The sequence below is a fragment of the Populus nigra genome, chromosome 3 (assembly GCF_951802175.1).
Source record: "Populus nigra chromosome 3, ddPopNigr1.1, whole genome shotgun sequence".
NCBI classification, from domain to species: Eukaryota; Viridiplantae; Streptophyta; class Magnoliopsida; order Malpighiales; family Salicaceae; genus Populus; species Populus nigra.
The window spans coordinates 4,934,286-4,959,056 of NC_084854.1; the positions used below are offsets into that span (position 1 = coordinate 4,934,286).

The 24,771-nt window shown below is 33.2% G+C and overlaps 2 protein-coding genes across 3 annotated transcripts; one reads left to right on the forward strand and one right to left on the reverse strand.

Moving 5' to 3' along the window:
* The first annotated feature begins 7,145 nt into the window (after positions 1-7,145).
* Positions 7,146-11,723, forward strand: LOC133690047 (NADH-cytochrome b5 reductase-like protein). The gene is made up of 13 exons (XM_062110193.1): positions 7,146-7,351; positions 7,529-7,571; positions 7,677-7,752; positions 7,925-7,984; positions 8,102-8,152; positions 8,672-8,726; positions 8,858-8,928; positions 9,007-9,058; positions 9,502-9,579; positions 9,836-9,925; positions 10,026-10,139; positions 11,125-11,193; positions 11,282-11,723. The coding sequence occupies exons 1-13, from the start codon at positions 7,214-7,216 to the stop codon at positions 11,336-11,338; spliced, it is 954 nt and encodes a 317-aa protein (XP_061966177.1). The 5' UTR covers positions 7,146-7,213; the 3' UTR covers positions 11,339-11,723.
* Positions 11,724-13,624: 1,901 nt separating this feature from the next.
* Positions 13,625-18,924, reverse strand: LOC133688760 (probable rhamnogalacturonate lyase B). 2 transcript variants are annotated; one of them, XM_062108367.1, is made up of 17 exons: positions 18,556-18,924; positions 18,293-18,410; positions 17,330-17,396; positions 17,089-17,210; positions 16,923-16,973; positions 16,604-16,723; positions 16,399-16,518; positions 16,137-16,272; positions 15,782-15,952; positions 15,472-15,627; positions 15,268-15,374; positions 15,094-15,184; positions 14,862-15,003; positions 14,504-14,663; positions 14,305-14,418; positions 14,091-14,217; positions 13,625-13,983 (listed from the first exon to the last, which is right to left on the reverse strand). In XM_062108367.1, the coding sequence occupies exons 2-17, from the start codon at positions 18,403-18,405 to the stop codon at positions 13,744-13,746; spliced, it is 2,037 nt and encodes a 678-aa protein (XP_061964351.1). In that variant the 5' UTR covers positions 18,406-18,410; positions 18,556-18,924; the 3' UTR covers positions 13,625-13,743. The 2 variants fall into 2 exon arrangements, with proteins under 2 accessions (XP_061964351.1, XP_061964350.1); XM_062108366.1 differs by lacking the exon at positions 18,556-18,924 and having other exon boundaries at positions 18,293-18,412.
* Positions 18,925-24,771: the final 5,847 nt, after the last annotated feature.

Consider the following 24,771-nt stretch of genomic DNA (forward strand, 5'->3'; position numbering starts at 1 on the left):
TGATTATCGCATTGGTCTCCCATCAACCGCGTACCAAACCTTGCGCAGCAAGCTTCCACGTGTTACAACATGCGTAGCCATAGAAATATACGAGTCAATGGTCCAGTCCAGGCACTTTTTTAAAAAATTAAATAAATTAAATTAAATCAAGTAAAGAGGGGGAGGAAAGAGGAGGATGCGGTCAACTAATCTGTCAACTTCCTAAAATGTACACAAGGAAGCCACAAAAAAAAAAAGAGTTGCTTTCACTTTGCATGCTATTGCATATTCGAAGTATCGAGAAATAGGATGACGTTAAATTGAAAATTAATTGTGAGAAATATAATTTTAGGCTTTGGTTAAAAAAGAAATCAAGAAAACAAACACAATGATAGGAATTAAAAAAAGAATGGAAAACTTTAGTGTAGCCCCTCAAGTTTTAGTTTATACATTATTTGATCTCTAATGTTTTAGAATTTTATGTTATAGTCTGAAACTTCATTGTTTTTACAACGTTGAGAGAAGAGAGAAAATCACTAAAAAAAATAAAAAAAAAAAGAGAAAGAGGTTAGTTGGGCACATTCTGGTAATGAAAAATACTGATCATTATGTTAATAGGTTTATTTTGTAAAGAAGAGTTTCATGGAAGTGGTTTAAATCCTTTTTATTGTTGAGAAAAATAAATTGGGGCTCGAAAGGGTTTTTGTGATTTGGTTTAATTTTGAGTTTTTAAAAAGATTGGAGGTGTTTTGGCAAATAGATGGGTTTAGCAAGGCCTTTATAATGTTTTTTAGGTGTTTATATGTGAAGACAAGTTGAAAAATGAATTTTTAGAGTCTTAAAATCCAGATCTTGACTTTTCAATCACTATAAATGGTTGGATTCTACTGTTTGCACTATAAAATGATGCATTGTATTTTCTTTAAAAAAATAGAGGAGTTATATGAAGGTAGTTTGGATATTTTTATCTTGTAAAAAAAATAGTAGATTGGAGCTTGAATTATTTTTTTGATGTGGTTTAATTTTGAATTTTTAGAAAGAATAGAGGTTTTTTAAGATAAAAATAGGTTTAACGAGGTGATGTTTAATAGTTATTTACATGTGAAAACAAGTTGAAAATGAGTTTTTAGATTTTTATTATAGATTTTTTATAAAATATTATAAGACGTATTATTCTTGGATTTGTTCATAATAGCGTGTAGAAATGCTTGACCCATGATTTTTAGTTTATTTTATTCTTATTTAAACTTGTTTTCATGATCATAATAAATTTTTTTATTTAAAAACAAAACTTTTAATAAAAGAAATATATGAATAAAAAAAGTGAGTATTTTATTAAAAAGATACATTTTTCTCTTTAATTCAAGTCATTAAAATTTTTATGAATATTTTTTAACTGCCAATAGTTTTTATTCAATAAACCTTGTTGCTAATAAAATACATGTTATTTTCAAAATCCAATACCACATGAATGTGAGAAGATAATTTTAATTAAAAAAATATTTTCCTTTCAAATTTTTATTAATTAACTTTCTTACAAATATTTATTTTAATTTTTATATTATTAAATAAAAAATAAATTTTGAAAAATGCTTTGAAACAACACTTGTGCACTATGCTGGTCAAAATTAAGTCAGATGGTGGCTCACACTGGTAGAAACCTCCGTTCAAACTTGCTTGCCTAATACTAGTTTGATTCGTTGCGGGTTAAATCATTTTTTTCAACATCATAAAGCGTGCGGGTGTTGTGTTAATGTTTTTTTATCATCAAGAAAATTATATTTGCAAACTAAAAGGTTTATATTCGTGTTCAATAAAACAAATGGAGAATAATGTGTGACTAATAAATGATAATAAATTGATTGATTCCAACCAAAAATTAAGTTGAAAAGCTAAGACAAAGATGTTATTTCTTAGGAAGGAAAAAAAGAGTAAATATTCATTTCATTTTGAAATTGGATTTCTAAAGTTTTAATTAGATTGAGTCAATAAAATTAAATTTTATTTTGCCAAATCAAACAATAATTCAATATCAAAACTTATTTTTAACATTGCGAGAGCCCTATTTAAAGTCAAATGAAATAAAACATCAAATTCAATCTCATATCAAATTAATGTTAAATGATAAAATAAAAAATAAAAAAAGTTAAGGGATAAAAAATTAAAAAGAAAAGGAAAAAAAAAGGAAAATAAATGGTAACTATTGCAACCCACGGTAGATTGTGTCTTTCTTCTATATTGTATTTTCATTTTTCAAATATTTCTTCATTCTCTCATTGTCTCATATGTTCATGATTCCAAACACCTTTCATGATTTACTAAGGATGAATATGTAACACTAAACTACAATTGTTAAAAGAGAAACAAAAGGATGTGAATGAAAAAAAAAAGTTTGAAGGACCCAATTATAAGAAAGAGAGAAGGATGCAAATGAAAACAAAAGATTTGATATGATAAAAATAGTTTGAAAGACTCAATAAAAAGAAAGAAAGAAAGAATGCAAATGGGGGGAAATACTCTTGGGGTGGCTCACAATTCTTATGAAGTTTCTACCCCATGTTTTTTATTTGTACTAGTCCATTGATCCATGCTACACTGCAGATTTGATTCTTTTTTAATGCAAAAACAATATTTATGCATTGATATTGTGTTTTCTAAAAAGAAAAAAAATAGTTATGAATGCAAAGTTTGATTTATATTGGACGATATCTTTTTTCAATGTCGGAGAAGTGATTTATTGAATTTTCTTTTTAAATATTGAGACGATAATATATTAGATTGACCTAGATTAACTCGGGTTAATCAATTAAACTCGCACTTGAATTATAAGATCATGACAACCTCATAAAAAAAAAACAAATGATTATATCCAATCTCAAAGCAACCTAATGTTGAAATTAAAAAAAAATCAATTAAAAAAAGGTTAAAAACTAGACTCGAGTTAACTTGTTAAACTTGTAATTCAAGTCATATATCTCACTGAATTCAATAACTTTTATTTCTTAAGTTATCTTTTATTTAATTATATAACAACTTGGTAGATACACTTTTTTTTGTATCAAATAAAATACAATTTGAAAAATAAACAAACATGATAGGCGCAAGAGACTGAAAAAACAAAAAATAACCTAGTTTTTTAAGTTAAATAAAAAAAATATTTTTTAAAGTCAAATAAGAAAAAGAGCCATTTAAATAAATAAATAAGAAAGAATGATTTTTTTGTTTTAATTTTAAAGGGCTGAAAATGCATTAAGTAAAAACAAATTTTAAAAAATTTAACAATAAGGCTAGACTCATGTACCTACCTATAATCCTGGCCTATAAAAAGAAAAATTAAAAATAAAAATATTTAATTAAGAAAAAGTTAAAAAAACTCGAGTGAACTCATATCAACTTGTTAAACCAATAATTTAAATCATTAAATTTAATAACTCTTAATCTTATAAATTATTTTTTATTTAATCACACAACAACTAGGTGGGTGAGACTTTTTTTAGTATCAAGTAATTTAAAACATAACAAGAAGGATAGGAGTGTGGGTCTGAAAAAAAAAAAAGACCTATTTTTTAAAGTTAAATATTTTTTTTAAATCAAATAAAAAAGAGATATTTTGTTAATTTTTGTTTGTTTTAACTTTAAGAGGCTAAAAAAACATTAAATAAAAAAATATTTTTTAAAAAATAATAATAAGGTAGGAGCATAGACCAAACCACACGCCTAATCTATAAAAAATAAAATAAAATAAAAAAATAAAAAAAATTCAAAATAAAAAATATTTTAAAAAGACATGAGTGAAACTAGTATATCATATTAAACTCATGATCGTGATTATGCATACTAGTGTATTTAATATTTTTATATTTTTTCAATATTTTTTTATTTAATTACACAATAACCATGCATACGGGATTATTTTTTATCAAATAAAAAATATTAAAAAACAAACAGGACATGCAAGTGGAACTTAAAAAACAAAAAAAATGAAATATTATTATTTTGATTTTTGAGGGGGATGAAAATGCAGTGATTAAAAAAACATTAAAAAAAATTAACAATGGACAGACGACCCGCATGCTAAGCCTTTTTTGTTTATTGCTTTTTCAAAATATTTATAGGCCAAACGACCCTTCTTTTTTTTTTAAAAAAAATCATAAGCGACTCGTGGTTTGCAACCCTAAATTCTAGTAATTAGAGGGTTGCTAAAAAAATCAGAGTAATGGTTTTTTTGTCAAAAGAATTAATTTTCAATTAATTTTGACCCAAAAACACTTAGAAAAGATCTTAAAAACCTTGGTAAACTTGTTTATGTCCTTGAATAAGACATAAAGACATCTAAAAATCAAATTCAAAAAACATTTCAAAGTCAAATCTACCCTCTCGGGCAATGAGGGGGGAAAAGAACACCCTAGATGAACTTTTCTCATCGAATGAATACTATTGATACCAAGATTGATATTTTTCATCGTTTAAATTAGTGTTGATTGATATTTTCTCTCTTTACTATTAGATTCTGATGACTTTCTCTCTCTTATCTAGAATTAGAAACTAAAAAACAAGAAAAATAAAGTTGCGGACCAAAATTAATTTTCACAAACTAAAGGGATGAAAAATTTACGTAATGAAAGCTATAAGGACTAAAGTGAATGTTTCGTGTGAATTTTTAAATCATCAACCTATTTTTAGTGTCTTTTTCACCATGGTTCTCTCTCTTTTAATTTAGTTATTGATTAATAAATTAAAAAGAAATTGACCATTAATTTGACAAGACTCAATCAAGAAGAAACAAAGTTTAAAAATTAAAATGAAAATAAAACATCACCACTCGAAATATGAGAGGGAGCACAATAAATCTAGCTATAATATTTTCCTCATAATTGATAATATTTGACAACGACCGCTCATAACCAAATAGCTTCTAGGAGAAAGCCAATTTTTATTCTTATTCTATAACATTTACTCTTCAATTAATCATCCGCAGGAAGAAAGTAGTAGCAATATTGCATCCTGGAGTAGAGCAACCTATCAGTGTCATATTCCTTGCATAAACATTCTATTTAATACATTAATTGTGAAATCTTTCTCATCTAAAAACACAATTATAAGAGTAATTATAATTAGAGAGAGAGAGAGAGAGGGTATTCTTTTCATAGTATTTTCCTTCTTTTTTTCATTTTTGTTTTCACGGTGCATTGATTCCTTTATTTCTCTCATTCCTTTAAAAGATGTCTTGTCATTTCTCTTTTATCTTTATGATTTGCAAGGACATGATTTATGCTGGTCAAAAGAAAAGAAAAGAAAAAAGAGACTACATTTGGGTGTTAGCCAATGTAATCTGGCATCCGATTTACATGCAATGGAGACTTGTAAAACCCTAATGAATTCTGGAGGCAAAGAATTCAAACGACCATATTATACTCTCTATACTGATAAACTTTACGGACACATTAGCATAAATGGTAAATGATGCTTGGTGTCTGCTGTGACCAGACCAACTTTCCAAGCAGGGGTCAATCTTGAATCCTTGATGGCTGACACAGTAGCAACAGCATCAGATTCGATTACAATCCCATGAGTTCCCAACGAAGTCGCGAAGATGAGAGCTTCCCTAATCTTCATGGCTTGTCCTCGAGCGACATACCTACTCTTGCACTTGGAACCCCTACCATCCACCGCTTTACCATAGTGGAACCCCTACATATTTATCTTCAGGTTCCCATCAAGTGGTTTTTCCCTTCTATCCATCTGGACTCCTCTTTGAGAAGATGTTGGAGCAGGAGAAGGAAGGATGGTCCGCAAGAGAGAGAACTATGCTGCGAGCAGGGATGACTTTCTTGCTACTTCACGTGGATTGATAGGACGACTCTATTTGACTTTCATTCCTACTCTTCCAAATTTGTCAACATAAACACGCAGCACTAATCGCAATGTAGTCATTTCTGCATTCATTCCCCAGCTTATTAATAGTGCTACTTTCCAAACCCTGCTCTTGATAACCCTAGAACTAGCTAACCATGTGGTCTCCACATAATCGTAGAAGAAAATTGTGGGCTCCACAGCTTCTTCCTCTTTTTGGCATGCCTACAAAGGGAAGAGGGGACTAAATAGAGCTTAAAGCAGTTGGATTGGCATGAGATTGCATTTTCCTTATCTTTTCCGGGGCATTCAGGCACCAAACTGCCTTCCACACTGTTGAGGATCTGATTGATGACTCTGGCTTATCACTGTAAGAAATAAATAAAAACTAGATGATATGCAAAAACACAGTACGCAGTACACAATGCCGTAGGCAATAGAAAGATGTATGAAAGATAACTCCAAACACAAATGTGTACATAAGCTAGTAATGTGTAAGCAATACTTGTGACAATTTACTCAGGGCAAGAAAAGAGAGACTAAATAGTACAAAGGGATGACCAATCACACGAGCAAATGGTAAAACAAGGAGCCATGCATAGATGTAAAAACAAAAATTAAAAGAGAGCGAGAGAAATTATATGCTCAGGGTTTTATACTGGTACTCCACAATGTGTGAGAAGTCCAGTCCTCAAGGATGGCCTTGTGTTTGCACGCACACACCTGGTTGTCTCTATTTTAATCGGCACCTGTACTCAGAAAGTTAGCACTAAGTGTTTGAGTGCCACCAACTGCAAATTTTTCTCTCTTTCTCACTAGTATTTCTCTTCTTACAAGGGATGGATAAATTCAAAAATGATTTCCTCCATTTAACTCCAGTCTTTTTTCTCCTTGTCATTTTATCGAACAGCTTGTGGCTTATACAGTCTTCTATAAAAATAGCGGTTTGAAATCCCCGACTTCAGCTTAATTTTCAAGTGATAATCTTATAGATTAATACATATATTCTTGACACGTAATAAAATTAGATGAAAGGATATAAATTTTAACAAAACAATAGTAAAATGGTAGAATGCATAAAATATTCTAAACAAGGGAAGATCCATAAAAAAGTAAGAGTATAAGGGGAAATGTGTCATTAATCCGTTAAAATTTCATAAAGTGTGGGGCGAAATTGTAGTTTCAATATTTTGAGGGAAAGAATGAAAAACAAATACAGAGGTTCATCACCACGTGGCAGCCAAGGGACAGCGTCGGCATTGTATCACAGTAACGGCATTTTAATGCAGCGGCACTGTAGAATTTGTCTAAGAATATATTTACCTAGCTAACAGTTTGCTTCTTCGCTTTGCAGCTTGGAATTTAGTTTGAGTGTACAAAAATGGCTTCTACCTTCTTCAGGAGACTATCTAAGGCCACTCCAGTTTCATTCGGAGGTCAGCCCAAGTCCACTTTTGGAGCAATCGCTGCAGTTACCGGTGGAATCTCTTATTTGTACTACTACAACTCTCCAAATTTGGTAATTTCCCATCTGGGTTTTCTATCAAATCACACTCATTTGTTTTTGATTAAATGGATATTATGATTATGATGATGATCATCATCATAATCGATTGATTATGAGATGAGTATTTCCTTTTTTCTTCTTCAGTTTTAGTATTTTTTAAATGCTTTGTGATTTTTGACAATGTACCAGGCTCATTTAGAAGAGGTGAAAGTAGAAGGCAGCCCAAAAGTTGGTGAGTGGGTTTTCTCTCTCCTCCCTTATGTTCATAAGATGGAATGTGGCTATGCTGTTTTGGGAACAATATTGATGCTTGCTTGCTTGTTGTCTCTCTTTTCAGCTCTCAATCCAGATAAATGGATTGAATTTAAGCTGCAAGACACTGCCAGAGTTAGCCATAATACTCATTTATTCAGGTATGCTTTTTTTTGCCCTGTTGTGGATTTGACTGAATTTGGGTTGTTCTGGAGCACGTTATGTGATGTCTCTGAGAAACTGATTTTCTAGGCAAATGTTACTGTAGTTGTTAATTGTGTTCCATGCCTATAATCATGACTTGTTTTCCTGCCCTTTTCTTGGGAATGCCAGGTTTTCCTTTGATCCTGCTGCAAAGTTGGGTTTAGATATTGCTTCATGCATTATTACAAGGTGTGTTTTATGCCGCTTGTTCTGATACTTCCATATATTTTCTGTAGATTTTGTTTTTTTTTTTTTAATTTGGTGTTCTGGTTCTTTCATTGCTTTGATGTACTTTTGTAACTGCAGGGCTCCAATAGGACAAGATGCTGAAGGAAAAACAAAATATGTTGTACGCCCGTAAGTCTCCCCATTCTAGATTCCAATATGCTTGATCCAATTTTATTTCTCTCAATATGGTGCTTGATTTCTTCCAGCCATACTTTTTCATGGCGAGGCTTGTTTTCTTTAGAGTAAAAGTTGACTGCTTATAATTTTTTCTTGGATCTCAGTGTTCTTGATACTTGAGTACTGAAATTGTTTCTTAGAACTGGATGTCTTGAATACATAGGATGGTATTCCTTTTGAATTATACTTCTATGGCGTTAGTAGGCTCCTTGACATGCAGAATTTTGACCTAGGATGGAATTCCATCCGAATTGTACTTGCTATGGCCTTTGTAGTCTCCTTGACAAGCAGAATTTTGACCATCAAAGCTGCTGCCTCCCTTTTCTCCTCCTTGGAAAAAAAGGAAGATAAACAGTTTCATGTTAAAATGTGGTTTCCATGGCTCTTCTCTTGAAATGATTTTACTGGCAAAATGGTTAGTTTATTCTTGGATTGTTGAAAGTTAATTTGTGGAACTTATTCTCTACTCAGGTATACTCCTATATCAGACCCCGATTCTAAGGGATATTTTGATTTATTAATCAAGGTAAGTGACATAATTGTTTAGCTATTTTTCCTCGCATACTTCCTCAGTTTAGACTATTAAAGATGACCTTTTATTCCTAGTTAATGCTCCTCATCTTGAATTTTTCTCCCATTCCTTTCAAATTTTTACAGGTGTATCCTGAAGGAAAAATGAGTCAGCATTTCGCTACCTTAAAATCTGGAGATGTTGTTGAAGTGAAAGGGTATGTTATTCACAACCATAAGCTAACAGATATTTACTGTACATTGTCTTTATCACTGATGCCTTTTTCTTGTTTCAGGCCCATTGAAAAGCTCAGATATTCTCCCAATATGAAGAAGCACATTGGCATGGTAAGAGCTCATGTAGATTTGAAGCGAAGTGAAGGGTGTTAACCCCTCTTAATTATGAGGGGCAAGGTGGTGTTGGGAATTGTCAACTCTGCATCCTTTCTTCTAACCATGGCTATATGTGTTTCGGAAGAGTCAATTATCATATTTACATTAAAGAATAGTGGTATGAGGGGAAAGGTGGTGTTGGGAATTGCCAGCTCTGCATCCTTTCTTCTAACCATGCCTAATATGTGTTTCTGAAGAGTCAATTATCATATTTACATTAAATAATAGTGGGTTATCAGTCCAATTCTACATGTAGCACGAAGGAAAAGATTTGCTAGCTCAATTTTTGTTCTATATTTTCATCACTTTGCATTTGTGCTATCTAGTTCTTATTGCAAGGTCCATTTACAAACATGTTCATTGCTATCCAGTTTGATGATTTTATCATGTTCTTTCAGATTGCAGGTGGCACAGGCATTACTCCAATGCTTCAAGTAATTGAGGCTATACTGAAGAATCCCGATGACAACACTCAGGTGACACTGTCTTAATGTTATTTTCTGTGATCATTAGCTTCTGCCCATTTAATATGTAACTTTGTATTTTCACTCATACCTTAATGATGATTTGAATGCTTCTGTTAGCATCAAATATTATATGGATGTCAGAATATCACAAATATAAGTTACAAGATCATTTATTTATGTAGATCAATCATTTTCACTATTTTTTTCATGAAGTCTTCTCACCTAAAGTAGTAGCAAATTGATGATCTATATTTTTTCTTAACAGGTATCGTTGCTTTATGCCAATGTCTCCCCTGATGACATACTTCTTAAACAGAAGCTTGACTTTCTTGCTGCTAGCCATCCAAATTTAAAGGTATCAGTTGTTTGAATTTGAAAATTTGCTGTATCAGTTTAACTACAGTTATTCTTCTCCAATGAAAACTCCTTGATATTTTTTATGGTAAAAATCCCAGATATTCTATACCGTAGACAATCCATCGAAGAACTGGAAAGGAGGTTCAGGTTACATATCAAAAGATATGGTTGTTAAAGGCTTACCTGGTCCGAGTGATGATACACTTATCCTGGTAAATGTCAATTTGTAACTTCTGCATCTTTAGCCTTCATTAAATATAAGCTAGTTCAGTGGTGGAGGGGGCCATGGCCTACTTGTACTAGAAACAATTACTAGATAATTAAGCCTTTTCTGTTTTCTTGATCTATGCTATATAGTAGCTCATTAAATACTTAGTCATCCATGTTTCTTGCTCCGAAGCTGAGCCTAATATATTCGTTAATATGGTACACTGGATTTGGCTTTTTTCTCCAATCACGTGGAGTACTCGATATATACACATTAATATCAAGGCAAGTTTAAATTTGCATGTAGGTAATTACACATTCAAACACACAAACATATACTTATGCAAGCATACTCTTTTACAGGTATTACTATTTTGGATTTGTTTTGCATGTGTGTTTGCCTACCCAAGAAAATCTTCGCTCCATCACTGTTTTCTTCACTGAACCCTTAAAAAGTCTTTGCATTGTCAATTAGAGCTTTCAGATTGACATTATCCCTTCCAATACTTTTTCTTTCGTAGCAGATATGATGAACCCTTGTTCAAATAAATACTGCTTCTTGATGTCGGGACTTTCTTGCGTGTTACAGATACCTTTTCCTACATAACAGATTACGTTTTTCTAAACTCAAGTTGCGAGTTATAAGGAGCTTCTTTAAATCACTGACCAACATAGCATTCATAGAATTATGAAACAATAATCACTATTTCCTGGGTACGCTACGAAGGACTTAACCCTGTTTAGGATAGTTTTCAACTTCTATTTTCTTTAATTAAGTTCTATAAATTTCAACTCACAGTCAGTGTCACCCTGCTCTTTCATTAGTCCATTAAGTGAAAAGATATGTTCTTGCATGGCAGAAAATGTACCCATCCATATCAGCTGTAAACTCTTTTTTTTTTTGCTTTCCCATATAGTTGACGTGGAAATTGGAATGAGTTTGTAACTCATTTTGAACCCCTCCGCTCTCAATATTGTTTGCTCTTTCAGGTGTGTGGACCCCCTGGGATGATGAAACATATATCTGGTGATAAGGCTAAAGATCGTTCACAGGGGGAGGTATGGACTGGTGCATTCATCTTTTTGTTATTTCTGACGAGTCAACAATTTGTCGTTTGGTTAATACTTGCTATTTGCCCTGTTGCAGCTCACTGGCCTACTAAAGGAAGCTGGATACACAGAGGAAATGGTTTACAAATTTTAATAGAAGCATTTAAGCAGCTTAGAAAGGCTACTTTCTGAGTTCTTCTAGATTTTTTTTTGTAATGAAGGTTTTCTAAGGAAACTCAGGTCAAAACTTAAACTTCAAAATATGGAATAATTTGGCTGCAGCATCTAGAGGCCAGGCCGATTTGAGATTTTGTTTGAAGAGAGCCTAGAAGAGTTTATGCCTGTTGTGGAAAATTTAAAGTTGCTCAAGCATGATACAGTTTCATGAATGTGTGTAGGTCTTATTGGGGTTCATTGCCCCAGTTAAGAACCTTGATACTAGGAGAATTTTGCCATTTGAATGTTCCATAGGAATCCTCAGCTGTCGAGTTGTACAGTAAATGACAACAGTGCCAATCAATAAATTTATATTGAGAGAAGCAGATCCTTTCTTTACTGTGTTGTGCAACCAATCTCTTCATTGTTCGTGGATTCATTTCATATAATTAATGATGTAGGTCTTTTATAAATAATCGTTTAGCTGCACAAATTCTCGAACTCCATGTTCTTAAAATCGGAGGAAAGAGAGACGAAATCACACGTTCCGAGGCATTTTCCTTTATTTGAAAGATAGGTGGAAAGTGAGGGGGAGGAATAGGAGGAGAAAATTTGAGAAAGATTTATGCATAAACTGGAAATTTGTTGCTTCAGCTAGTAAAATGTGAAGATGATCATTATATTTGGTGATATCAACATTGACACCTATATATGCCCTCCACTATTAACATACGCCTGCAAAAGTCAGTCTTTTAGACCCAACCTTCTTGCTGAGCTCCTTGATTTAGGATTTCCAAGAACAGTGCATCATAATGTGCTTGAGGGTGCAGTTGTTTTTTATTTGATGAATTTGAGAGGAATACATTCCGGATGCCCTAGGAAGCTGCTCACTGCAGCTCCGGTGTTTGAAGTTGAATATCGAGAGACTATCAATGGTTCAGCCATTACCAGAGTTTTAGAACACTGCTATTACCAGTGCTGAAAACATGGTTTCTGAGCACTACATCTGGGCGGCCACTACAAACAGGGCAAAACAGTTGAATATCTCTCTCTAAGTGCCAGAGCATGAGCTAATCGCAGATGATGGAAGAACAGGGGATTATGAAAATCTGGGTCGGTACTATGGCAGACGATGCATTCCACGACCTATTTCTCATGTTTTTGTAGGCACCACCAACACAACAAAGGACAAATGGTCAGGATACCTTCCATATTTAACAACTGAAAGAAGAAAACAGGGCATACTATCAAAAAAGGAAAAAAAAACCAAGGGCCTGCGAAGTCGTAATCCAGACTTGTGAAATGATTCCTGAGTCGGCCACAAACTGAATAGAGCTTATTTATTTATTTTCATTTTTTAAGCTATAAGTATTCAAGGAAGAAAAACATCCACTCAAATGGGGTGGGAGCAAAATGCTATAGGGGTGTAAGCAGTGATGAAGGGGTATACAGTCTCTAAATGCTTTAGAAGCCAGTAAAATGCTGCTGGGTCTGTACTTCGTAATACAGGATTTGAGTTTCCAGCAGGTTATTAGCAAAGGTCTTAAACTTTATTTCGAGTTTCTAACAAGTTATTAGCAAGGTCTACAATTGAACAAACTTTACCCACCTTCAAAGTGGGAGAAGCTTGAGCTTTTCCTGTTTTAAATCGGTGCTCGATGTCAGAGAACTTTGTTTTTCAGTAAAAAATCCCCCGCTGCCCGGCTATTCAAATCGAAACCAAATTTCCTATCTAGACTTGAGGGTTTTAGCAGAACTTCAAAGACGACTCCACCCCTAATGAGGGGGAAGAGAGGGAATGTTTTGGGACAAGATTAGTGCTAGGTTAGATTAAACCCTCTTATGATTCCTAGCTCATGATATACAAAGAGCGCTGATAAACTAAAACCATTTGTTTATTGCTCATAAACTAGCTAGCAATGATAGGCACGCACCCAAACACAGTGACCAAAGTAATAATTCATTCATCTTAAACATCCAAAACAAAGACCAAGGTTAAGAAAAAACAGGAACAAATACGTGATCGCTGAGGAAATGTTGTCTCACGTTGTTTAAGACTAGAAATTGGTCGGTCTAAGAATCCAGGTTTTATGCACTGCTGTTGCTAATGACCAAATACTGATGTTTTCTTACAGGGTTTGTTTTACAAGTTGTAATCATGCAGAGAAAGATGTCTCATCGGACCATTGACAAAGAGAGAACAATGGAAAGGCAGAGCCGAATTATTACTGACATAAAAAGAAAAAAGGAAACATGGGAAATTGAAATTTGCGAGCCTCTATCATTGCTGGAATTCAAATTTTTTCTTCTGTATAAAAGAATATGAACTATACCATCAATATTGAATTAACATATAATCTATCTATTTGGATCCTAAGAATAATAGGATTCCTCTACAACTGTTCAAGTTCCTCTTGGTCCTTCTAAACGAATGTAATCATACATGACACCATGGAAGGGGCCATCACTTCTAGCCTGAGTGAGGTAAATTGTATTTTTTCCCTCGACAAGCTGAGAGCCTGGGACATCAATGCCATACAACCAGTACAACCCATGAATCCCATGTCTTGCAATCGCATTATCCTTTCCTACGGCTCCTGTTGTGAATAGTGGCCGATCGCTACTTGGATTGTTGAACCGAACCTTTTGACCAAATTATAGCAACTCTTAGTATTATTTGATTAAAGAGAACTGCAATTCTAGCAGCAGGTAAAATGGCAGATAATGAGAAGGAGGCGTAATTTACATACCTGTATTTCGGATGCAGTAGCTGAAGCCAAGGCCAATCGGAGAGTGTAGTTTTCATTTCGGTTTACGTTTTGGAGTTCAAAGATAATCTGCCATGTTGTTGGATCGTACGTCTTATTTCCTGCATCTCTGTTGTTGATCAAATGTTAGAATTAGCAGTGGCAAAAGTTACCTAAATAGCCAGCTTACTGCTAAAAGATTAAGTGAGACAATTACCTGGTAACATGGGCAAAGAACCAGTCTTTAACATTACTAATACCAATGGTATAAACGAGATCATCGTTGGGATATAAATCGGAGTATCGGTTCCACAATCCATATTGCCTAAACCTGGACATATAAAGAGTTATATAGATATATGGAAGGCAAGACAAATCTGCAGCCGGAATGCGTGGCAGTTTTGACGAGGGCTTACTTTTCTGCTGGATCACTGGTGTACAATTTATTCATCAGTGTTGGGTATCCGTCTGGTACGTAGAACTCTGCAGCTGTGCGGTCAGGAATGCCTATATCCCACAGAGTAGGACCATTTCTTGAAGGCTCGTATATAAGGTGACCAAATCTGATCCTAGATCCTGCATTTTGGATGTGATAATCAAGCTATTAACCAGAGCAAAAAGGAGGAGGACAAAGAAGCAAGAGTCTCATAGTTTTCAATATAACCACGTCTGCATTTTGACACATTACACATAGTATGCAACATAAGGGAAATCCATTTTGATCCTGTTACAGGTAACTCTTGATCAAGAAGAGAGAGGGAAAGATTATCATACCTGGATTAATTGTTATATTAGCATCATACTTGTAATCCCCAATGACACCAGGAACCCATGCATACAGACTATAGTTCCCAGCTCTGACATTTTTAATCAAAAAATGCCCACGTCTGTCAGCTCGAATCCAGAATTGATAACCCTGAAAAAAGAACAATTTTTTCAGAAGAAGAAGATAGATAAATCTCTGGATAATTCAAATAAAGATTTTTCAAGTTCAAACTGAAGTTACCTTGGATTCTGTTTGCCATGAGCCCACATCTCCTGGCGCGGCCAAACCCACATAAGCAGAGGAGGCATACAGTAACCTCTCATTGACGTATCTGGAATGAAAGAAAAAAAATAACAATTATTAGCAGTTATTTACTTCAATCATGTTGATCATCGAGAGTCACCATGGCATTACCGGTCACGAACTAGTAATTGGCCAGTGACAGCACCGCGCTGATCTGAAGAAGGGAAATCTTCTGATTGAGGAAAATCGTATGGCCACCGGTTGACTTCTATTGACATCTAAATTAATCAATTGAACATTATGTTACAGTCAATAAAAATGTATGATCCGCAATTCGTCTCAATAGAATCAGTAGCTGAGTAGCAGATTTATAACCTGTTCCTTAGCATCCTCCCAAAGTATCGAGGAATCTTCTTTCGGTGAAATAGAATTAAGATAGACGAGTACCGGGCCAAGGACCTTTTTCCATGGCTCTCCATTTCTGTATTCTGTATTCAAGTCCTTCCCAGCATAATGTGTGCTCGTGAACATCTACATGTGAGTGAAGGAATTAGACAAAAGCTGAACATAGCAAGTTAGAAAATTATGCCGACAAGTGACAACCTCAGCTTGTTTAGGCACTAAAGGAATCGGACATGAATATGTATCACAGAATCTGGATAAATTAGAGAGTTGGGTTGCTTACATTGAGAACAACGGGGCCCACATGGGAAGTAAGATCCTGCTTGTTGGGTCCACCAACGCGGAATTCATTACTGGGTGTGATCATCCAAAATCCCACAGGGGGGTCCTCTGCAATCCACCCGTGCACCTTGTTATCTTTGTCCTCGCATGAGTACTGGTACTTGTCATCCACCTGCACCTCACATTGTCACGGGACTTTCAGACAACGGACGCAAGGGACAAGAATGACGAAAAAAATTCACCGAGCCAGCAATGATAATCCCCTAGCAGAGGCTAGCTAGTGACAACCATGCCTGTCACTTTTCAACTATTTATGGTTGGCACATCAGAGAAATTAAAGATGAAATAATAGTTACCTCTCCTCTAAGTTCTGGGTTTATCGGTTTGGTCAGAAGAACAGCTTCGGGATAAGCCAGAGGCTGGCCACTTACGCGGTCTTCAGGCATTGGCATGGTCCTTTTCCTGGAGTCCGATAATGCCATGTAGTGAAACCTGACAAAATAAATTCCAGAATTTACATGTACAGTAAATCAGATCAGTCGTTGGTTACTCCTAGCACTACTACAGTAGAACTCATCGATTAATAGCAAATTGAATGGATTTTGTTTTAGTTTTTACTTGTCTTTTTGGAGCTTGAAAACGACTCTAATTTGATCCATGTCAACATCGGGCCATCCTTCCAAGCGTTCCAATATGGTGTACAAGTAGAGCCCCGACTGACCACGCCTTACTATATATCTGCAAACATGAAATCAAATTAATATGAAAGCATATTTTAATTCTTCATGGTATTAAAGCATTGTGTAGAATATTTAGACTTCACCTTTTGTCTACATTTAAAGGAACTGTGGAGTTTCCCATTGAAAGATCCCATGTTTTGGTGAAGGATACCTCCACTTGGTTTTCATCTTCCATTATCACTCTAAAATCTGTTGCTACTAACCTGCAGAGTAGAAGAATTTTAAATTACAAAACAACTTTCCAATCCAATTTAAGCTTGGTAGCATGGCATATGCACCCTAAACTGTGCAATTTGCCGCTCTGCACCGGTCAGGACATTCATATTTCTTGGAATATAAGAGGATCTAAATCTAGTATCATGGCATTGGCTTATGTCAACATAGAGAGAGAGAGAAATTTACTTGTCGAAGATGATGGGATCTCCTGGCTTGTTCCAGACGACGTCCCAGTATCTGTATTCGAAATATCGTGAAGTGCAATTAGTATAATTGCTCTCGCTAACACAGATTAAAGGATTCTATAGAAGATTGAACAGGTTTTTACACGATTAAAATGAAATGTGCATACCCTCGATTATCTTCATCGTTGCCGATTTCAAGCACGTTGTCGATTCCTTTGTATTTGATTCCGGTAACATCACCATCTGGACTGGAGAATGTGACTTCGACGAGTCCATTATCAATCACCACCTGAGAAGGCCAAAAAAACCAATTAATTAGTAAAAATTGTACTAGTATGACGCCTTCATGTTCATCAATGGTTCATTGGTAACTTAATTATTTAGCCAAAATAATGTATGATTGAGTACCCGTTGACGATTCTTTATATTTAGCTGAACCCCAAGAGCCGAGCTGTCGCTGGTCCTTGGAATTTTTCTGCATAGTAAATCACGGTAACATATATTACACCTCACAATAAAGCTTATATATATACATACATACATACATATATATATATATATATATATCCCTTTTTTATTTTTATAATTATTTACAATATTTTCTAAGAATTGAAAATGTTAAGTAAGAATTTATGAACATTTATTTGTCCCATAAAAGTCATGAAGTTTTTTATAATATTAAAAGAATAACTGCAGTACTCACGTAATAAAAAATAAGTAGACAGAAGGAGAGAAAAATAGAGAGAAAAAATCAATTTCTAAGTTTAAATATATAAAAATTGAAATGTCGTGGGTCCGAATCTTCATGTATTGTAGATGACAATTAACAAAACAACTCACAGGCGTGCCCTGCTTTTGAAGGCAAAGCATGCCACTGCACAGCCTTTTAAAAATTGGACCTATTTATGGCTAGATTCTTGTTAACTTATGTTTTAGCCTAATTAGGACCTTGATTAGTTTAATGCTCTAATGCTTGAGAAGGGGGAGAGAACCAAATACTATGTATGGAAATGGTTGTTTAATTTGACTGTGAACGTGAAAAAAGAACAAGACAAGAATAAAAAGATGGGCAGCACCAAACTGTGGGGTGTTGGCCACCATTCACCACACAAAAACATGACGCAAAAATTATTGGAGAGGAAAAAGTTATCGAAAAAGTTGTTCTGTGAATGTCTGCCTTAAATTCACCTGTTCCAACTAAGAACAGTTTCGAGACATGTGAACATAACAATAATAATCTCATTAGTGCATTCTCTCTCTCTCTCTCTAATGTCTCTCTCTCTTCCGGCTCTTTCTTTCTCTCCACAAACACACACACGAACAAAAAGAAATGTAAAATGAAGGGGGGGAAAGCTGGGGACGAGGACGAACCTGACTGGGGTCTTCGCGGAAGCAGCTGTGAAGAAGCAGAAGATGATGAGCCAGACGACCGAGGTCAGATGACACCCGCCACGACAACGCACATTCTTCATTTTTGTGATCATGAATTCTACAATATTACCCAACAACATGAAACTTAAAAGACGAGAAAGTTTTCCATGCATAAACTTGGAAACGGCTAAAAGGGAATGGGATGGATAGAAGATAATTGCTATTAAGCTAAGATTACCAGAAGGGAGAAGGCATAGACATACCTTGCTTAATGCCGAGGTGTATCCAGAAAGCTGTTATCCAAAGCAAGAGGAAGTGCACTGTTTAGAAAGGAATGAAGCACAAGAAGTTATCAGATAGGAATAACTTTCATTTATCTTATCGTCTTTCTTTACATAGAGTTACTAACTAGCAAATAATTAAAAATCTGCTTAATCAACTCAGAAACGGGCAAGGATTGGTTTAAAGGACGTGATCAATGACCTTTTAATAACTCAAGAATGATTCTCGGGTGCTTTTATATGTGTTTACAACACTCGGGAGTTTTTTATTATTATTGTTTATTTATGTTTTCCTATGCTAGGAGAAAATACGCCGAGGGATAGACCCAAGGTGCTTTTTGTGGGGTTTCACGGTTGAGTTTTGGAGTGATTTATGTCATCTTTTATAGAGATGATTTGGCTACAGAAGAGAATATCTCGTTGTCTACATTTTCATGCTCGGTGAAAGAGATTTAGTCTTCATACGCAAAACCTGGTACACCATTATATCTAGCCAGCCACAAACCAAAACACAAGACACAGAGTATCACGCGGTCAATAGGAAAATAAATGAATTCATTCAAAGCTGCTCATGCAAGACCTTTGAAAATGTGACACAGTTTGGTAAATATTGAAGAAAAAGGTCAGATTTTGGGCTTAACAGCAATCAATGGAAGGCTATTTCACAACGGTAGAAGTCTTTGATGCTGCCTAACCTTTTGATTGCCGAAGCAAACCGGCATAGAATTAAGTTAATCAAACAAAATTCCGTGTGTCTACACACACACACACACACTTGTATAATAAAAGAATTTGGAAGGGATTTTCCACAATAACAAAGAAGGGAAATTTACATGTTTTGGAGAACACTTTCTTTTCAAACAGAGATAGCAACTCTATTGCCTTCTCGAGATAGATTGCAGCAACTTAATTTCCCATTTTTTTAGTCAAATATTTGAAAACCAATTACATAGGAGACTTGGAGGACGCAAGGAGCAGCTTTTTTATTTTTTATTTTTGTCTTGGTGACTTTTACTTGGGTATATGTATTATTTTTAATTAATGCAGCCTATATATTTGGAACATTTCCCTTTTTATTTGGATACTCACACATCATTTTTTTCCAAATAAACACGAAACTAAGCTATTCTAGATATTCGCACTTCCTTTTATGTCCTAGAAAATCTAGAAAAAAGAAATCATTTTAGATACACTTCACTTTTAAACTTTAATTTGATGTATAGGTTCACATGATATGATAGAAAATTTAGAAAGGAAAGATATTTTAGATTTACTTGCCTTTCACGTACACTTTTATTATATTGTAGAAAATCTAGAAAGAAAATAGAAAATAGAACAAATCCTAAATTAACAAAATTAAAAGAAAATCATGTTTTTTTTTCATAAGAGTCTTATAGTTAATTATTGTAGGATAAAAAGATTCTTATAAAATCTTCCACTTAATTATGGAGTTCTAAAACATTTTTATAAAAATCTTTCAATCTTAATGATCAACTCACCAAAATATTGTCCTCTCCAACAGATAAATATTAAATTCTATAAAATTATATATTATGTAAGATAGTATTACTCTAGGAAAAGCTTTCAATTTTTTTCTCCTTTATTTCAAGATAATAAATTCATTAAAATAAAATAACAAATGATTTAATGTTTTAATATATGTAAGTATTAACTCATAATAGTTTAATTACGCAAATGAATGGCATGCACGCTTATGTAGCATGGTTTCTATAAAATATATTACACTATGTACGATTACAGGATCAAATATAAAAAATAGTAGAATTACAAGTTATATATATCAATTTTGAATGGCTAGTTTGTTAGTTAAAATGATAAGCTACCGGAATTTTTTGATTTACTAAAAGAATTTTTTTTTAGTATTTATACTTAAAATTTGCCGGCATAAATTTTACTGATAGGTTCACTAATTATTAATTTATCGGTGATTTTTAGTATGTTGGTGAATTTGTTGATAATAATTTTACCGATGAATTTCCTAACAAAAAAAACAATAAAAAAAAAACAAATTTACCCGCTTTATTCCATCGGTATTTCCATCAATAAATATAACATATAACGAATAGAAAAATTATATATCAAACAAACCATGTACTATTCCGTTAGTGAGTAAACAGTGACAATGATATTTGTAGCAATTCTTTTTCAGCTCTTGGAATGTACTGACGAACAAAGTCCATCGGTAACCCCGTCAGTAATAATTTAAAAATATATATATATATATATATATATTAAAAAACAATTAAACATAAATAAAATGATAATTAAAATAAAATAAATTAATATAAAAATCAAATATTTATTACAAGTTTAAATATTTATAAGTTCAAATACAATTAATTTAGAATAAAAGTGCTGGAGGAGGAGGAGGAGGCAAGTCTTTGCCGGGATTGTGAGTCGAATAATAAAAAACACGTGTACCACTCATTTGTGATCTCATCTCCATTACCAATCGGTAGAGTTTAGTCATCCCAGCACTGGATCGTTCATAATCAGCAGCAAGATGAGCCATTTGAGCTTGAACTCATTAGTCTAAAATCGCCTCGAACTCCGAAGTTTGAGTGCTCAAAACCGATTGAGAGCATCCGACAGTTGAAACACTACGGGTCATCCACAATTCCCCAGCCATAGTGTTTACCAGTAGTTATTACGGGAGTATATTTAATAAGAAAAATTCACCATAATTTACTAACCAAAATTTTTTGTCGGTATATCTGTTATACTAATTTTCTAATAGCGATATTTTCCAATAGATTAGTTTAAATGATAAATAAAAAAATTCATTTAGCTTTAAGGTCTCACGTTTGAGTTCTATTTATTATTGAAGTGACATATTTATATTTATATTTATATTTATATTTGATTAATCCTATTTGTAAAGGTGTTTTAAACTTCTATCACAACAACATAGATGTAACAAGAATCACTCTAGATATGTTAGTGTAAAACGTGCATCATTTTCTATCAAATATAAATTAGTGTTGAGCTACACTAGGAGGATCAAACTCATTTAAATTCTAAATTCTATAGTAATAACTATTTTAGCGTTTGAACTTACATTATGGTGTTCAAACTCGCCTGAATTCCAAATTTCATGATAATAATTACAAAATAAATAGATTATTATACAAATATATAAAAAATCAATTCTTTATCAACCGAAAGTGAAGCCACTCACTCCATCTTCTGATGGGCGATGTCACCTTTGTGCTATCTTTTTCTTTATATATATATATATATGTATACAATTATTATTTTAAGAGCCAGTTTTAAAGGGAAATTAATGAAGGACCAAACGCCATATATATGATATGAAGCAGGGAAATACGGCGGTGATGTTAAATACTTTAGTCTAAATAAAACCCTAGGTTAGTGCATTTCGCATTCATTCTGGAAATGGCTCAATCCTTCAAGAATGTTCTTCGTATTATTATTATTATTCGAGAAAGTAGTTGTCTACTTGAGTTTCGAAAACGTTAACCTCCTTAGTCTATCGTCAAAGTTAGTTAATCTTGTCGACCGGAAAGCAAGACGAGACCGCGGCTGGATATCTCAGTCGAAATTTGACGATAGGCATCCATTTGTAATTTAAGCATGCGTTATAATTAATGTTTTTCTCCCTGTAGTCTGTACATTGATTGATTATTATTTTTAATAGACTTAATTGTAAAAATCTTCGAAGAATATTCTTCATTAATTACAATGTAAATTTCACCTCCACCTTTACGCCAAGGTTCATTAATTCTCGTTGCACACACCCAGAACAGCTTTGAAACTAACAACCACCTGGTGTTGTGGTGGAGTCATGCTTTTTAAAAAGTTTTAGATATTTTTTTTGTTATAATTTTGAATTGTTCTGATAAATTAATATTAAAAATAAATTTTAAAAAATAAAAAATTATTTTAATATATTTTTAAATAAATAACAAACTCTATTATGACAGCAACACTTCCTGAAAAGAAACTACTATAGTAGCAAACAAAATGAGATCTTGTTTTTGTGTAATTCTAGGAAAATGTACAAGAGCACAGCAAACGGTGGCAGGAACACGGCGCAGTCCAATACGATAATGGGATCCAACCTCAGTGGATGGCGCATGTTAATTTGCAAGTGGATCCTTCCAACCGTCCAAGAATGTCTTTTTGTCTGTACTAATGTTTTTAAAAATCTCGTTTGTTGAACTTTTGCTTGGAAAATTAACAAAGAAAATGGTTGGCTGCTGGAATTAGAAACCTCGAGCAGACGTCGGAGTCAGCTAAGTTTGCTCACAGGGGTAGAGGAAAACGGAGAGACTGAGACTCCAATACGCCATCCAGTCTCTTTGAAACTTGACTAGAACCCCTAATTTATAAACCATTTTGAGTTCTGATTTTTCTGTTGACTATTTGGAAAAAAAAAAACCATGCTTTATGCGGTGGAGACCTCCTGGCATTAAATTAAATAAGTTGGTAATTCAGCAACTTTCTTTGGGCTTCATTTGACTATATATAGATTTTTTACCGATATTGTCAAAGGATTAGGAATGTTGCTAGTAATTATTCCAACCACCCATCCCGAAATCCCAATTCGGTGGGTTTATTTTCCTTATCTATGTTTGATTTACGAGGAAATATTGGAAAATATACTTTGTTTTCCATACATTTTCTACCCTAATAATAATAATATCAGCTAGTTTTCATCAGCACGATCATTTACCAAAAAGAAAATTTATTTTTCAAATAAATGTTTTTATTTTTCCTCAGCAAGTTACACGTATTTCGTGACCTAGAGGGAGAGTGGTCGACCTCGTGTTTTAGTTGAACAATACAAGTTTTTTTTAATTAACCAACCCCGTTTAGTTGTTGAACAAGTCCTGGGACTTTTTCTCTATCTTTTTCTGTTCAACGGCTGCAAGATACTCAAGAAATTACTAATTCATACCAACTGCAAAATTCAATCTTATCTGGATTTAAAACAAGGAATTAAAGATTGAAATGATATCATCTCGCCCAAATAATGTCAACTTCTTCTTCTTCAATGTTCCGAGAATATCATATTTTGGACCAATTAACTTTCATGCATGATATATATGATTGATGTTTTGCCTTGTTGCACCAGAATTAATGGAGTGTCCATTGTGTTTATAAAAATTAAAAAAAAATATTTCGTTTCTTTTTAAAAATTTACAAAACAATATCTTTAATTTTTAATCCTTTTGAATATATTTCTCTACACCTTTTTTTTTCCTGACCAAAAAAAACATGTTCGCCCAACAATTACTTGCGTTGCAAAATACAAAAAACGTACGTAAGACACGTTTAACTTGCTTTAAAATAATATATAGGACATAAAAATTGAAAATAGAGAGAGTAGTTATGACAAAAAAGGCTTTTTTCTATATTAAAAAAACATTTGAATACATTTCGTAGTTGTTCAACTTCTTGGAAAAAAATAATCAAAACTGGACGTATGACCTTTTATGCTTAAATATTGTTAATTTTCCACAAGTAAGAACATGCCGAACAATCCCTAATTTTCTTTAAATAGTATAAGACATTTTTTAATCATTGTAGTATTTGTAGGTACTTAATTAATTTGACCTAAAAAAGTCTTTCAAACTTGTTAATTTACTATGCAAAAAACATGAAATCTAAAAAGAAACTCCTGAAAACTAATTATTTGGTATGTTTTTTTTTTTGAGTGTTTTTAAGGGCATTGAAGATGTCTTATTATTCTGAAAAAAGAAAAAGATCTTTGTACCCTAATTTACTACTACAATCTAAAAGGATATGTTTATTTTTTTATTTCAAAATATTTTTTTATTTTTTATTTTAAAATAATGTTTTTTGGATATTTTCTGATTATTTTGATGTGTTAATATTAAAATTAATTTTTTTAAAAAATTATTATTTTAATATACTTTTAAATATCATAATACGAAACAACGGATTCTTTGGTTTTTTTTGTTTAAATATAGAAGATGATTGAATAAATTGTATTGAGTAATATAAGAAAAAAAAAGTATTCCACATGGAAAAAAATAGTTCTCTTTAAAGATTTTATTAGTAGAGACTTTTAGTAGTTTAGGTAATAACTTGAAAGGGATTACTTGGTTAAAAAGGCTTTGCTCGGTGGAATTCTTGTGGTTCAAGGTAAGCACTCTTGATGGGTTCTACTTTTATATTTTATAATATCAA